We start from the raw sequence: 16,772 nt of genomic DNA on the forward strand, positions 1-16,772 counted from the left end.
AGGTGGAAAGTAGAGCAGACAAATATCATGCATAAGAATCCAGATGGTGAGACAGCAGACAGGCAGCAAAGGAAGAAAAAAGAAGAAATGAGAAAAATTAGTACAAAAGAAGGTAATGAAGTGTGTTTATTTTACCAGAGTATTAGAAAGTAAAGAGAAAAACATGGCTAATCTTGCTGTTCATTTTGAGCAGTTGTTAGAGAGAGAAATATAACCAATTTTTAATAAAGAATCAAGCATTTAACTACTTTTCCATTTAATTTTATTTTGCAATAGGTTCTTTCTAATGCCAAAACTATAGTTTTATTTGAAGCTCCAAAGCCTAAAAAAGTGCTAAATGCTCTCTTTTTATATTTTTCAAGGGATTCACAGGTCCTCGCTTGTTTGGGCTTCAAGCTACCACTTTACTTCACCTTCATGCCTTAGCAATCATTAATGTATCATTTCCTATTAGTTATTACAGTTAGTGCTAAAATGTGTCAGTCAAGGTGAACATATATCTACCTGTACTTAATCCAACAATCTACAACATATGAGTAATTACTGTGAGTAGTGTCACTGACACGTGAATGAAGGGTTCAGATCCAATCCTCTGGATTGACCTTCTACAGAGAAGTAAACATTAAAGCACTAGAATTTCTTATAAAATCTGGATTTAAATCATGACATTCTGAGATATACTTTATCCTACAGTACTGTAGACAATGGCATAAAACTCAGTAAAGCCAATGAGAATACTTCCAAGCTTCAATGAATTTTGAATATGGTCCAATATGTGTTTGCATACACATTAAATATTCCCAAGATATGTTTTGATTACTCTGTAATAACTTGGGCTTTTAAAAAAATTATATCTCATCTTTCTGTCTAGAAGTTGTCACTGAAGAGGTGAGAGATAAAAGAACTGAGATAAAAATAAAGTTTTGCTGTCTTCCAAGAAGTTCTGCATGTGTGAGGGAAACAGTGCATGTACACCCACACACAGACATCCGCTACTGACACCTAAATATATAGGAGCCACCATGTAATAGAAAGGTTTCACTTGCAGAAAAGTATTTTAAAAAAAGTAATATTAACTTATCTACATTGCTTCAATTTAAGCTTTTTTTTTCTTTAGCGAGTCACAAATGCTCTCATATCAAGAATTTCACAGTTAACATATTACTATTATAGATATGTGTCTATAATTTCAGGCAGACTGCCTTGCAGGTTTCCCAGGCATATGCTTTACCATGAACTGAATCAGAAATGAAAGTTTGTACTAACTCCTCTAACACAGACCAGACCTTATGCTTCCCAAAGTAAATATCTCACCTTCTCTGACTCAGGAAATGGAATTGGAACAAAGTGCCTGCAATTTGATTTTTCAGGCTCTCACACCATCAGCGATGTCTCCTACACAGGGTACTTTTTTTTTTATTTTCTCAAGTTAAAGACAAAAAGAGAGGTGGTTTTTTTCTCTCTTTTTCTGTAATTGCTGTTAACTAAGGATTAGAAGAGGGAGCTTATCAGATTCTCAGCGACTGACATTTTCTACCATTGCAAGGCTCAGTCTCTGGCTCAAAGCAAAATTTGGGTAGGACTTTTTGTTTCTGCAGAACTTTCATTCTCAAAATGTTCCTATTCATTCTTTTTTGACTCATTAGTTATGCTCTGCAAACAGCTCTCAAGCTGTGGAAGTCAAAGAACATGAAGGTTGAGAAAAAAATCAAATTAATAGTTTGATTGGGTACATAATAAACTGTGAGGGCTGTGGAAGAAACTCCTTGAAGTAAATGGAAGCCAAGTGTCATGTATCAATGTGCTCTATGACACAGTCAAGACTATCATGGAAAGTCTCAGTACTGAAAAAATTACAGTGTTCCCTGGGCCCTCCAGTACAGCACGCAGCTGTATCAAGAGTCCAAGGTACCTCTGAATTAAACAAATTTCCCCCTAGAGGGTACCTCTGCCCTGCAGTGTGCTCTAATGCCGAGGTTTCCCACACGATCTAAAGCTCTGGTACCACAGAATTTTGCTCCCCTCGACCTCAGGCTCTTCAGCTAGCCTGGCTTCTCTCCAACAGTTCCTCATGTTCTTGGTCATCCACTGGACACTCTTACTGACCTTGTCAGTGGCACAACTCCGTGAGTAATCAAAGGGAAAGCAAATATTTGTGTATCTTTTCCCAAATCTATCCAAAAAACATATACCATGGCCACGAGGATATAGGAAAGGATGACACCCTAGACAAAAGCAGCTTCAAAACCACAACAAGTTTGCGAGTGGATGGGAGCTATAATGTTTTTCCTGTTTATGTGGCGCGTGAGACATGGGAAAAAGTGAAAGCCATGGCAATGACAATGTCAAACCTCCACTGCTAAGGTAAATTCTGAAAACTGCACAAAAGTTTTGCTCAAGAAATTCCATCAGTTAAGAGCCTGAAGTAGCCTGTGGTTTCTCTTTTACCACTGCCATTACTGTGACACCAAAAAATTAGTAACAATTACAATCAAGTGCATTAAAATAAAATATACTTATAGATTTGCATCCATGTTCTAAATAAGTCTGTCTGAAAGAAAATATGCATACTAGCTGAGTACGTAACAGAAACTTACCTTTTAATATTTTAAAAAGAACATTAACACTTTGGTCTTCCTTATGCTTATAGAGGAGTCAGAGCAGATATAAACAGTTTCAACTGGCCTTTTTGAATATCCTTGATCCTAGTAAGATTGTCATGGTTTATGTCTTATGCTGAGACATAAACCAATTAATAAAATACAAATTAATTCAAAGAACTTACTGTTTTCACTTTCTGATTTGGCATTTGCTTTTGGGTACACACGATTTGCAATTCCAAGCAATTTAGCAGGCCGTGAATACCCAAGAGAATCATAATTGCTTGGCTTAAAAGGCTCTCTCCCCGCTGCGACTAGAGCTCCAGAGCACAATATCAGGGCCTGAAGATTAGGAACCTGGGGAAAAAAAAAAGTGACATTAAATTCTCTGCCTTAGTAATCACAAAAAATAATGTAAAAGATTTATCCTTTTCATGCTTTAATATCTTCACTTCTTAGTCTCTATATTAGTTTGCAGCAGGCTATTAAATATGTATCACAGCATGGAATTAATTTTTCAATTCCTATAAGGCAATTCCTATCTCTGTGAGGGTATGTCTGTTATATAAATACATTAGAAAAAGACTTCAAGAAGCAACTTGGATCTAGATCAAAATTTTCTTTATAATTTAAGTGTTTGCATATGTAATTTTTTTTCATCGTTGCACAGTGATTTTTCATAGCCATGAAATAAGGATATGCATTTGGAGGTAGGTATACGTATGAACACGTATTTGGAGGAAGAAAGGGGAACTTCAGAATACACCACAAGTACTTGATCTGTACTGCCGGAGGAATAGGACAGAATGACAGGACTATATACGCTGGAAAAGACCTCTGGAGGTCATGTAGTCTAATCCTCTGCTCAAAGCAGGTCTGACAGGATCAAGGTACTCAGAGCCTCGTCTAACGGTTTTGAATGTATGCTCCAAAATATATTGCAAGATAAGGCTTACAAACAGCACTTATGACTTGTGACTTATAGGTGATGTGGACAGTTTTCCAGCCTAATCCAGAATTTCACCAAATGGAGGGTAAACATAAGATTTCCCTTGAACTCTTGGAGCTCTGCATGGAATTCTCTTTCTAGTTACCTGTTAGGTATAATCACAAGTGCTTTTCTGTGGTTAAACAACCACAGATAAAACACTAAGTGAGATAAAATTACATAAAACAGCATGTGAGATGAACATCAGGATTATTGGTGCTGCACCGTCTGGATTTAGAGGTCTAGAACCTGGTCCATGGTTTGAAAACTATAATAGACCATCAGGTGTCATAGTTCCAAGTCATCAATGGCAAACCACTCTGCATTTGTGTAATGATAAAATATATGTGGCTATTAGATGCTACTTACCATATTTTTTAAACATTGAAAAACACAGATAAACAGCATTAAGACTAAAGGAAGTTTCTGTGTAAATGGGTAAAACCAAAGAATTGACAGCCTTAGGTCTGAAAGAGGCCTGAGTAAGAAAAAGAAAAGTGTTTTTTCGCAGTGACGTAAAATAAGAAGTCCTCACTTGCTTCTCTCTAATGGCAAGATTCCAGTGTATTTCCTCCAAGCTAGTAGCCTTTCTGAAGGGGAAAAGGCATAGAAAGGAAACAGCCGAAATTCAGCACATCGGATCTTACACAAGGCCAATATCTCAAGCTTACAATCGATAAAATCACCTTTCTAATTAAAAATAATCTAGAAGAAATGATAGAATAATTGTCAGTGCTCATCTTTATTCTCACCTTTCTGCCATCAGTGGTATATAGTTTCACGACTGGATATTGCATTAACTCACTCATATAATCTAGAAAGGCCCCAAAGGTTTGTGTATTTTTCTTTCCCAGAACTACAGTGCGCCTGAGTCTTACATCCCCATTTTTGAAAACAAGCATGTTTTTGGGAGTTGTGATTTTGTTTTCTCGATGGCCAAATCCATCTTCATTCTTCCTTGCTAATTGCACAGCTCGACGACGAGCGCTGACAGGCCTACTGATCAGCCAGGGCAGCGGCTTTTTGCTAGCCTGTTCCAGGTTGATGGGCTTCATTTTCCTCTGATGGGAGCAAATATAAGATTTTCCATCTTCAAGATCCTCCAAATTGGTGATGCTGTGTCTCCCTTTTGGTGTACTAATGTTCCTTACTCCAAAAGGTAACGGGACCCTTTTGGATAAACTATCTAGCAAGGCATCAAACGTTTTGTAAGACCGGTTATTAATGACCATTTTGATGCCATTAAACTGAGGATCTCCACTTTTATAAAAACAGATCCGTTTTGCCACAACAGGTTCAGTAACACTGAAATGGCGTGTGGATAAACTCTGTTCGCTCTCAGAGGAGTTTGGCTGATTCACCGAGTAACTAGTTGAAGGTGTTTCACTCATTTTGACAGCAATCTGGAAAAAAAGAGGAGATGGAGGTAAAATTTTTCTTATATCACCTAACAATATGGTCTTCATTTTGAAAGGTGCAGAAAGAGAATTTACAAGAAACAAACAGCAATAAGTTGTGCCAAAAATCATTGGGCTTAAATGGAACCAAGCCGTTATCTCTAAATTCCACAAAGACTCCAGTACTGTCGGATTAAATCAGCATAGCTCTACTTGCAAATATTCCCAAAACTCTCCAATGTAATTTCAAATCTCTTATCATTTTGGTATAAGAGACCTTTCCTTAGAAGAAGGTACTTTATCAGTCCAGAATGATAATTAGATGTTTTCTTTCTTGAGGATAAAGCTAATGACAACATTTCATATTTAAGATATTAGTAAAATCCTTATTAGGAGGGAGCCTAACGCATGTGCCTACACATGAGCCATATTCAGTCCAAAATAACAAAACAAAGACAATACAATTAATTCTGATCTCATATACTAGTTTTATACCAGGGCAAATCCATTGAAGTCAGAGAACTGGCTCCTGATTTACTACACTGTAAACAATACCAGAATAAGGCCCAAGACATGTTTTAGACTTAAGTTGCATCATAAATTGACAAATCATTTGCTTTTCCATTATAAGTTTTATATTTCACGATACATAAACCACTACAATATTTGCATTTATACTGAGGGAAAAATTACTGATCAAATAAAACTTTTTTTAGTAAGAGAAAAGTCTTTAAAACCTTTATAAAACCACAAAAAAATCATGTATTCTTCAGTAGAAATAGTCTTTAAACTGAAACATTTAAATGCCAGTCTTCTAAACAACAGATTATTTCTGACAACTATATGGATAGACTTCATGCTTGAAAATAGAGCACTCTCACTACAATCTTTCCATTTAAATCCAATCTACATACAGATACTGTAATGGCAACCTTTTAAATGAATAAATTCACTTTATCTAAATGATTGGCTTGCTTTGACTGGAACACAGCATAGAAATGGTGTCGTGGTTTAGCCCCAGCCGGCAACTAAGCACCACACAGCCGCTCGCTCACTCCCCCTCCCACAGTGGGACGGGGGAGAGAATTAGGAAAAACCTCGTGGGTTGAGATAAACACGGTTTAATAGGACAGAAAGAAAGAAGGGAACAATAATGATAATACCAACAAAGGAATGTACAAGAACAAGTGATGCCCAATGCAGCGATTGCTCACCACCCCGTGATCGACAGCCCGTCCCCGAGCAGCGATTTCCACCCCCCCAGCCAACTCCAGTTTATGTCCTGGGCATGACGTCGTATGGTAGGGAATATCTCTTTGGCCAGTCTGGGTCAGCTGTGCCGGCTGTGTCCCCTCCCAGCTCCCCGTGCACCCCCAGCCTGCTTGCTGGCAGGCCAGCACAAGAAGCTGGACTGTCCTTGACGGCTCAGCAACAACCCAAAACATCAGCCCATTATCAACAGTTCCTCATCCCAAATCCAAAACACAGTCTCACACTAGCTTCTGTGAGGAAAACCAGCTCTATCCTGGCTGAAACCAGGACAAATGGCTAGTCAACTAATCAGTCTTAGGGAATTAGTAGAGTTTTACTGAAAAGCTGTATAGCAGTCTCAGGAAATATGTTTGTCATCAAAATAATATAAATTAAATTTTTTGACAATGTAACCTTGATGTACCTGCCATATTGACTAATGGAACAATGTCTTCTGGCTACTACATATTTTTCTTTACGAAGCTTTGGAAAACAATATTTTGATGATTTTACTACCACATACGTCAGTTCTGAAACTGGTAAGAGAATGTTGCTATTTTTCAACCCAGTCAAGGTTCAAATAAAGTCAGATTTGACAAGATTTTATCTTTTAATGGAAAAACCTTTAAAGCATGTTATGGGAATTACTATAGCAAGAACCCCTTGCTGCTAGCCAGTCTAGGAACAAGGGGAGGAGTTCATTGCAGTGTTAAACCCTATAACCTGGCCCAAAGGGCCCAGGGGTGGAGATTGTAATGGAAATACCTTTAAACTGTTGCAACCCATGATTTGAGTTGCATGTTATAGGAACTACTATAGCAGGAACCACCTGAACCAGTGGAGGACAAGCCTTACACAAAGCAATGCAAGTGCAGCAGTGACCTGACCTGAGCTGGCCTTGGTGCCCAGTAGCTCCAAGCAACACCCCACCTCGCCTGTCCTGAGTGACCACCATAACAGATGGAGCTCAAAGTTATGGACTAAATTAACTCAATGGACATTTGTGGACATTTGAAATACATTTTACAGGGGTGATCCACAGACTAAGGGAATTCTACTTCTGTATTATATCAATGTATTGGATAGTGTGAGACCTGAGCATGACATAAATGGTATGGAATAAGGAGTGGAGAATGTGCTGGTTTTGACTGGGATAGAGTTAATTTTCTTCATAGTAGCTAGTACGGGGCTATGTTTTGGATTTGTGCTGAAAACAGCGTTGATAACACAGGGATGTGTTTGTTATTGCTGAGCAGTGCTTACACAGGGTCAAGGCCTTTTCTGCTGCTCACACGGCCCTACCAGCGAGCAGGCTGGGGTTGTGCAAGAAGCTGGGAGGGGACACAGCCGGGACAGCTGACCCCACCTGACCAAAGGGATATTCCATACCATATGACATCATGCTCAGCATATACAGCTGGGGAAGAAGAAGGAAGGGGGGGACATCACGAGTTATGGCGTCTGTCTTCCCAAGTAACTGTTACGTGTGAAGGAGTCCTGTTTTGCTGGAGATGGCTGAACATGGGGAGTGGTGAATGAATTCTGTGTTTTGTTTTGCTTGCGCAGGCACGGTTTTTGCTTTAACTGTTAAACTGCCTTTATCTCAACTCACAGGTTTTCTCACTTTTACAATTCTTTCCCCCATCCTGCTGGGCGGAGTGGGCATAGTGCTTAGTCGCTGGCTGGTATTAAATCAAGACAAATGATCAGAGCACAGGAAGAAAAGTCTCTTTTTAGTACATTATTTATGCTTTAAATTGTATTCACTCCAAGTGCTAAAACTGAAAAATAACCAAACAGGTCTGCACTAGAATGATGTACACAAAGATTGATTTAGGTAATCACAATTCCATTGAAAATTAAAAAAAATAATAATAATTAAAAAAAAAAACCTGTAAGCATTTAATTAAGGAATATGCAGGAAGAAGCTTTCAAGCTTGGCTGCTGCAACTTATACAACCCCGTCCATGATGGCTGGTGAAATGGCTTACTTTCTGTGGTAGGGAGGAGCTCCACTTCAACTGAAATCACTGAAAGCTGTAGTTGCCCATCTTTTTTGACACATCTATTCATTAGCTGCCCAAATTTGCATTACATTTCTAAACTGAGAGGTTGACAGGTGAGTTAAGACTAGGGACACTATTTGAACCAGCCATTTTAAGCTTCATGTGTTTATACTGAGATCCCTAGAGGAAATCCATAAGGGCATTTTTATCGCGAGCTGCAACACAAACTTTCCTACTCTCTTTGCAGAGCAAATGTTCTGCTCCAACGAAAGCAACAATGACAGTAGTAAAGTTCTTGAGTGAACAGAATGTCATGTTAGCCCATTTAACTAGAAGAAGAAGAAGACGACAAAGGCAAAAGAAGACTTGAGCTTGCTAACAGAGTCCAGTCCAGGATCTCTGGGGAAGGGAAGAAAACTGTTAAATCATCATCAATAATGGCCAGAGACAGAAATTAAGAGATGTAACTCCTCAGCTACTCTGTACTACAACTTTTCATCCTTTATGAAAATGGAGTGGAATGTCAACTAACTGCGTGATTATTCACTCTTAAAAAAGATAAAATAGGTGGATTTTCTCATGCAACTATTGATAATAACCACTTTTGAATTAGGATTTCAGAAGTTATTCTGGATATTTGTACTTGTGTAAAACATTCAGTTATGTAAGCATCAACATTTGGGAGAGAAACACAATACATTTTACATAAAGATAATTATTAGACTGAGTATTAACACTGTGGAAGTAACAAAATCCAAAACAGAGAGAGAATACACATAGAAACAAAAAAGACAATTTTCATTATAAACATTAAATAATTTGAATTCACGAAAGTAACTAGGAAAAAGAAGTTTTCCTTAGCAAAACACAGAATGATGAAACAGTTTTGGCAGAGAACTGATAGTTGCATAGCACACCATGTATGAGTACTTTCAAGTATTAATTTTAATAGTGGAAATTTCTTATGCATCTTTCAGATACCTTATAATTGCATCTTACAAATAGCAAACATTTCAACAAATAAATAATCAACATATTGTAGAAGTTACTATTTCATACTACAGGTGATCACACTGTAGTAGCTTCATTTCATCTTAAACATAGTATCAATTTTCATACATAAATTATTTTATTCTAAAATTAAGAAATAGCAGATATTACATGATCCAGAATATCTATTAAGAAATTTCGGAAATTACAATGTTAGGAATTTTATTGTGCAAGAAAATAAAACAGAATTCAGAATTGAATCCCTTTGCCTATATTCTCATAAACAAAACCACTTATTCATGATTTATGCGCAAAGCTGCTAAATTTTATAAAGATACTAAGTGGAACACTTTAGTCTAAATATATAAGAATATGTCTAATGCTATATACCTGGTAAACATTGCATATAACTTCATCGTACTCACCCACAGTCACATCCTATGTAAATAAAAGAGTAGCTAGCTTATTTTCAGAGATTTATAAATTGTACATGTGATTTTCCATGCCATATGAAATGAACATCCTTAGTCTTATTCCAAGTGCGCTCAGCTAGAAAAAACATCATAATCCATTTGCTTAAGCTCAGCTAATGTTAATCACCAGACCAGGTTCACCTCAGGTAGCCATTTTTCAGAGCAGAGTGTCTAACATCTCATTCAGCAAGCCCTCTCATATTATTTTAAACTCTATTTACCTTTGAAATATTTAATTTATATACTTTTCTGTTTACTGAGATTGCTCAAGAGACTCACAGGACCACATAAAACAAAAATGTGGATGGGGAACATAAGTTATCTAATCTATCTTCTTGTCAGTGTAGGGTTATCCTCCAAACTAAATATTTTAGTGATATAAATTTTAATTATGCTAAAATGCAGTTTCTCCCATTTACCTTCTGAGACTATTTATTAACTATCTCCTGGCATTAATTCTTGCTTTTGTTTAATCATTTGGTCAAGATGATCCTCTTTGTGCTAAAGATTCTCCCATATTTCCTCTGTTCGGATATCACAGTGAAAATAGTTCCACAGTTGCTTTCACAACACTAAAAAAAAACTGACAGTATGACAAAACAGGAGTTTTGTCATCCATGAGGCATTCTTCATTTCACCATTTTGGAAAAAGGGCAATGCAATGCTTATAAATGTGTGTGAATACGGTTTATGAAGAAAAAGGATTATTACCTCTAGCTGTAGTTTAATGATACCACAGAATGTGGGGTTTTTTTGTTTTTCCATCGGAAATACTATGTCCCCGGATGGTAACTGTTCCATCTAATTGCTACCAGATGCATAATCTGATTTAGAGCTTCTTTGCTTAATCGGGATTACAGCAAGCTCTCAAGACTAGCTGTGTAGAACAGTAACAAAAACACTGCTCAGTAGACACTACCACTGCATGCCATAATGAGTTTTTAACTATTTTCCTTAGCAGACAATTCAATGTTTATAGAAGTTTTAAAATACCGCTTCAGTTCCACTTTCATAAGATGCATAGGCACAAACATTAAATGATAATTTTTCACAGGTATTTTGCTATAAACATTGCTTTCTTAAATATTATACTAATATAATTATTTAAGGTTCTTAATCTATCTTAGCTAATGTTCTGCTTATATTCCAGTCTGTATCCTGTTGTTTACACTTGTTCAGAAGATGAACAAGTGCAAATCCTATGCGTTATTCTGATGTCTTATAACTTAACCATTTATACAGGAACTTTTCTAGAGTTGATTTTCTTTTAAGTGCAGGATTTAAATATCATTGCTACCCTCATTAGCTTTCCAGTGCATGCAAAGCCACTTTCAATAACCAGCTAATCCATCAGTAGCTTCCGTTTACCACTAGAATTTGAGACCCAAGAGAGAATACTTCTGGGTCCTGGTGAAGATGATAAACAAGTGTCACCTTTTGATGATGTGAATGCCCCTGAATTCTCTAAGACTTCAAAAGGCGTATGTATCCTAAAAGCTCCACTGCATTCCTTCTTGTACTACAAATACTCCATATATTCCAAAAAAGATAGAAGAAATCGACAACCTTATAGTAAAAATAGCATCAGTAAGAACTATGTGTAATTCAGACTCAAATCTAACAAGCCACAAAAAATTGTCACAGGCCTACAGCAATCAATACCGACACAAAAACACTTTTCATCCATTCCTGTGGCAGCTTGACTGACATCCATGGAACTACTAAAATGATGTGATAAGAATTTAGCCTTAATATTTGGAGAACAGTTGTTCATTTTTATTAAACCACAAAGAAAAATTGGGGAATATAAAATTAGTCCAGAAAATTTAAGAAGGCAAAATCAGAGCACATGAGAAAACATAACAGTGATCAAAATTGTAATTGCAAGCAGGAGTTCAATTTTCTGGGTTGCTGCCATTCTCACTTTTAAATTACATGCCTGTTTATCTCCAGAACATCTTCAATTCTCAGTTCTGAAACTAAACATTACATTTAACCTGTATGATATCCCTCTTGGTCCTATTATATGGTAAGGGTTATTGACTGGTCAGTAAGTGAAATTATGACCATATCACTGTGAAGCAGTCACTAACTTCAGTTCTTGTCTCTCCTTGAAATGAAAAGAGAAAAGCTCTTGTTTGGCTCTTTGTGAATGCAGTGACAGACTAAGTACAAAGGACCTACTCTAATGACCACAGGCATCAGTGGCAGTTTTTCTTTCGATTCCAAAGGGTGTCCTCTAGGAAGACAGTGGCATAGAGATGGCCATTTAACGGCCCAGTGCGGGCAGTTAGCCTGCAACACCATTCTATACAGCAAAAGACCTAGGTCAAGCACCCTAAGCAAATACTTAGCCTGCAGTCCCTGTGCTGAACCAAAGCTCAAGTAGAAGTTTTCAGTCAAGAGGAAATTTCTAATTGACTCCAAAATTCTTTGTATCAGCCCAGAAAAGTACACCATTAAAATAATTGTAAAAAAAAATTTTATCAGTTTAATCAATCTTTCTGATTTTGATTAATTATTCCTCCTTTTTCTGTGGGCTTCACTTTAGTAACTGAACTGATTAAATGCTGCAAGTACCTAAATATAACCTGACACTTTCCATCTCATTCTACGAGTCTTCAGTGTTTCTCAAGATCCGCATCATATCTAGGAAACTGATGCCCAAGAAAGAAAAAATATGTTAGCAATTACATTATCATGTTTGCTGATATTTTCTTTTTTCCTTAGTAGATAATCAGCATCCCATGTTGAGAAACGTAAGCAGCCTTTTCTGCAGCATTATCCTGAGTCAGAGCAGGGTCAGAACTGTGTGCGATGTGGCCCTCCCTGCCTGGCAATCCTATGGCCCTTGAATGACACCCTTTGTTTAAGTCATTTGTTTAAGTCTTTGTTTAAGAGCCATATGGAACTGCAGTTAACGCTTGAGTATTTTTATCATTCAAGAATGAGTCACTTCTTCAAAACGGACAGTTGCCACACCAGTTAACTATTACTGTTGACCTCATGCCCCAAGAAAAAGCTGATAATGTGCCTTTTATTTCCAAGTCCCTTCAACCTCTTATACCTCTGCTTTTATTTTTAATTGGACTGCTCAGTAAGGTATGGAACTAGGAAACTGCTATCAAGCTAAAAAGGAAATTATCACATTACAAACAGGGACCTGGGTCAAGTTCCCTTCAGCGTGCCCAGCCTGTTTACATCCTTTCCAGTAAAGCCTTCCAAAAAATGTGCCACTATTAACATGTTGCTACTGATAAGATTTTGAGCCATTGCATTACAACAACATTTTAGTTTTTGATAAATACATGAAGAATACATGAACTTATCAAGTTAATCCCCACAGACTTTTATCATTAAATTCAGCAACATAGATTTGATAACCAACAGTTGGGGATGCAGAATGAGAAAGAAGAAAAAAATATGCCTCTGGGGAAGAAAACAAAACAAAACTAGAGCCCTGCTTTTAAGAGAACTCTGCCTGGATGGCTAGATGGACTGCAAAATTGTTTGAGCTCTTCTGGTTTTCAACCACCACTAAATTTAACTCAAATCTGAATGTCCGTTTGTGTTCAGAAGATAGCTTCCTATGGGAAATTTCTGGCCTGGCAGAAGTACAAAGTGATCCATCATCTTCAAGTGGGTTACAATTTCATTCTGGAGTGTACAGCTTGTCTCAGAATTAAATGCATAATCATTATCAGCTTTGTTTTCCGTATTTTCTTGCCTCAGGTGTATCTAACCATCTATACTTACTCTCTGTTCTCTAAGATATAGTAGCTGAAGTGAAGGGTCAGCCTTTCACAAGCCTTCTGAGTATGGGCATCTGAAAAAAGAGCCATCCTAGACTACATTTTGTTTTCTTTTAATTATAAAAATAATAATAATCCACTGCAGTGATATGTAAACGCTTATAGAACATCTCGAATTCTTTAAACTGGAAAAGGAGTGACTAGAAATTTTCCCCTATCCCTACTTTTCTTCTCCCATAACATTTCAAAAATTTCTTTTCTCCCCTAAATATTTTCTCCCCTAAATATAATACAGCCACCTGTACTGACCTTAACACAGAATGATTTGTAAAAAACAGTTATGTTACACCTAACTGCAGATCTAATTGGTGTTGTCAGCTTATTACAGATAGACTTCTTCCTCTATTGGTTAGAAAAATTCTATGTGGACCTTAATGATTTGCTGAAAATTTCGCTCATTAAGCCAGCTAGGGTTGTCACACATTCATTTTTTATACTCTTTTAACTTCCTTGTACTTCTTACCAATCTGTTAATTTTTAACTATAATTCTTTGCATCTCTCAAAGAGCATGGTCAAAGCAAAGGATCAAGCAGACAGCACATGAGTTTCCTGGCCAAGTTGTTATCAGCTTATCTTGAAATTTAACCCCATGTGCCTCAGTTTGTCTATCTGAATTTCTCTGCAATGGCCTTGCCAAACTTCCAATTTCACAGAGACATTGTGAAGCATAAGCTAGAGAAACCTCATGAAGCTCCAGCAACATAAGCGACTATGAGGGACAGATCTTTTGGTTCCTCCTGGAGGACAACATAAAATCCTTTTCTGGGGTCTGTTGTTATTTCCTTGACAGAGTTCAGAGGCTGTTTTTAGAGAGAGAGTGAGTTCATAAATTGAGGCCAAGAAGGGAAAAAGGCAAGACTTTGACGTATTATACAGCTTTGTCTCTTACAAACACTTTGATCAAAATTTACATCTTCAAACACTTGCTCTGACCTGCTGCCTACTCCTGAGGCTCCTAAATTGCTAACAGTACAGCTTTGCTGCTGGGCACGAGTGCAACCATTCCGGCTCTGACAACACTAAGCTGCTTAATGATTTAGCTTTGGTGCAATGCACAGTTCATCGCTGCTTTTCCCATCTTGCCTGAAGAAATCTGACCGTCCTCTCTTACAGCCCAGGCAGCAAGCTGTTGCTGTCCTCCATTCCTCCGGCTAGTAGTTAAAGAGCTCTCTTAGCACTCCAGAGGTCCAGTTCACTGCCTGATTTATACCAAGGATTTAAGTCCATATCTCTTAGCTTTCAAGACAGTGAATAAATTCAAGCTCCTCCTATCTAGGTTTTGTGTAAGAAAAGACTGAATTGCATACAACATCTAATTCCACAACAGACTTCATAGCTACAAATGTCCAGTGGTGAGACAGATCTAACTTTAAGCCTGGGTTTAGATACCCATTTCTTTGACAGACATGGAAATAGTATCAAATATGGACCCTGATCTAAGGGCTCTGCATCTGCCCAGGATTCAGGAGCCAGGGTATCTAACTCAAACCTGATGACGCCCAGAGGAAACAAGTTGACCACCTCCAGTGTTCTATCACTGTGCCTGAATCCCCAGTATGAGTCTAGCTTACTTAGTTGTGTTAACCACAGGGGGTAAGCAAGAAGATCTGAGAAAATCAGGTACTACTGAATTGTATTTGACTGTCATACTTGCAATACTAGATGTAAAAAATAATAGAACTGAATGCATCATCCTAAAATCAACCCAGTATTCCCACACTGAGTTTTAAACCTGAAGATGGTCACCACTTCTGTTACTGTAGCCCTCCAGGATACTTGGTTTTCCCCCTTCTGCACTTATTCTCCCTTACACTTATATACAGATGTTATAAGTAGATATTTCTGCACATGCATGTTTATATCTAACTAAGCATATATATAGCTATACATAGACACACACATCCCACATACACACACACAAACTCTATTCATGTATCTTCAGTTGCTTTTACATCCTTTGGATTAAATTGTCATTTTTCAGTACCTTGATTGCATATTCCCAGACCTGTTGTTCCCCTTTCATTTTATTTTGATTTGGAAGTACATTCCTCTAAACTACCTCACGTGGAGGGTTGGTATTTTACCAAAGGACTGACTTGATACATATATTGAATTTTGAGCCAATTAGATTCTGAATTTTTTTTTTTCTATGAAGACATCCAGCCTGTATTTCTGCATTATATTTTAGGCATAATGACAGTTTCCAATCTCAGATAGTACTAAAAAGTGGCATTAGATGGATAAAGATTTTGCTCAATAAAAAATAGAAAGGCAATGTCCACCTCCTTCAAAAATAATCAAATCATATTCAGTGTCATCACCACCAAATTTCCATCTGTCAATCTTTTCCTCCATCTAAATGAAGCTTCAGATGTCAACATCAATTTTTCTGCACATAATATTGATTAAAAGCTATACATAAACAAAACGATACTACTTCATTTTAATTAAACCTTCTATAGTAAGATGATATATTTTTATTTAATGAATTTTTTTTGTATTGATGGTATTAATTTTTAATCAAGTTATAATTAAATTACCAAAAGCAATAAAAATATTTTTAAGTAGGAAGTCTGTGAGTTGAATACATGACCACAGACAGATTGGTAAAAAGTATCGCTGCTGTCTTCAAACAGTTCTATCAGTAAAAAATATAGGAAGGGTACTTTGAAGTTTCATTATGTAAGGCACTGAAATTAGATTAAAGTATTAAAATTTTAATTTTTTTTTTAGAAAGGAAAGCATATGTTGACAAAGCTATAGAATAAGTGACCCACTAATATTTTTTTCTATCTCTTAAGTTCCTTTAGTCAAATGATTTGCTTTGTGCTTGACACAGATACAATCCAGTATGTATAATCTGTAACGGAAAGGATCTGATCATTTCCCCACTTGATCAGACTTATCCCCAGCGTGATCTTTGTGGTCATTCTCCAGTGAAAGCCAAGAAAAAGCAGATGAGTTAACTCAGAAGTCAACATATCACCTACCATTAAAAACTAAGGAGAGGCAAGCAATGGAAAGTTCTGGCTGTCAATACAGTTTTATAATGTTTCTGCTTCTGTTGCTCCATTACAGCAGAAAGTTGATGCATTTTCAAGCTTCCTCCTTCTTACTACCATTATCCTTCAATTCAGACAAACAAAAAACTCATTTTCTGTCCCATCAACTGTCAGTTTCTGACATTTTCCCTTTATAATTTTTGTCAGGAAGTGAAAATCTCAGAAAACTAATACACTGAAAATAAAAAATAT

General features: G+C 37.0%; 1 protein-coding gene across 1 annotated transcript in view; it reads right to left on the reverse strand.

The window, feature by feature from the left end:
* Nucleotides 1–5,142, reverse strand: part of RP1 (RP1 axonemal microtubule associated) — a gene marked incomplete at its 3' end in the record, with an annotated part of 200,765 nt that extends 195,623 nt beyond the window's left edge. Inside the window, exons 1-2 of the mRNA XM_081996424.1 lie at nt 4,341–5,142; nt 2,786–2,957 (exon numbers count right to left, since the gene is read on the reverse strand). Of these exons, the coding sequence (XP_081852550.1) occupies nt 2,786–2,957; nt 4,341–5,117 (949 nt within the window). The 5' untranslated portion in view covers nt 5,118–5,142. The remainder of the gene's footprint in view (nt 1–2,785; nt 2,958–4,340) is intronic.
* Nucleotides 5,143–16,772: the final 11,630 nt, after the last annotated feature.

The sequence above is a fragment of the Phaethon aethereus genome, assembly GCF_964289735.1.
Source record: "Phaethon aethereus genome assembly, chromosome: 2".
Classification (NCBI taxonomy): Eukaryota; Metazoa; Chordata; class Aves; order Phaethontiformes; family Phaethontidae; genus Phaethon; species Phaethon aethereus.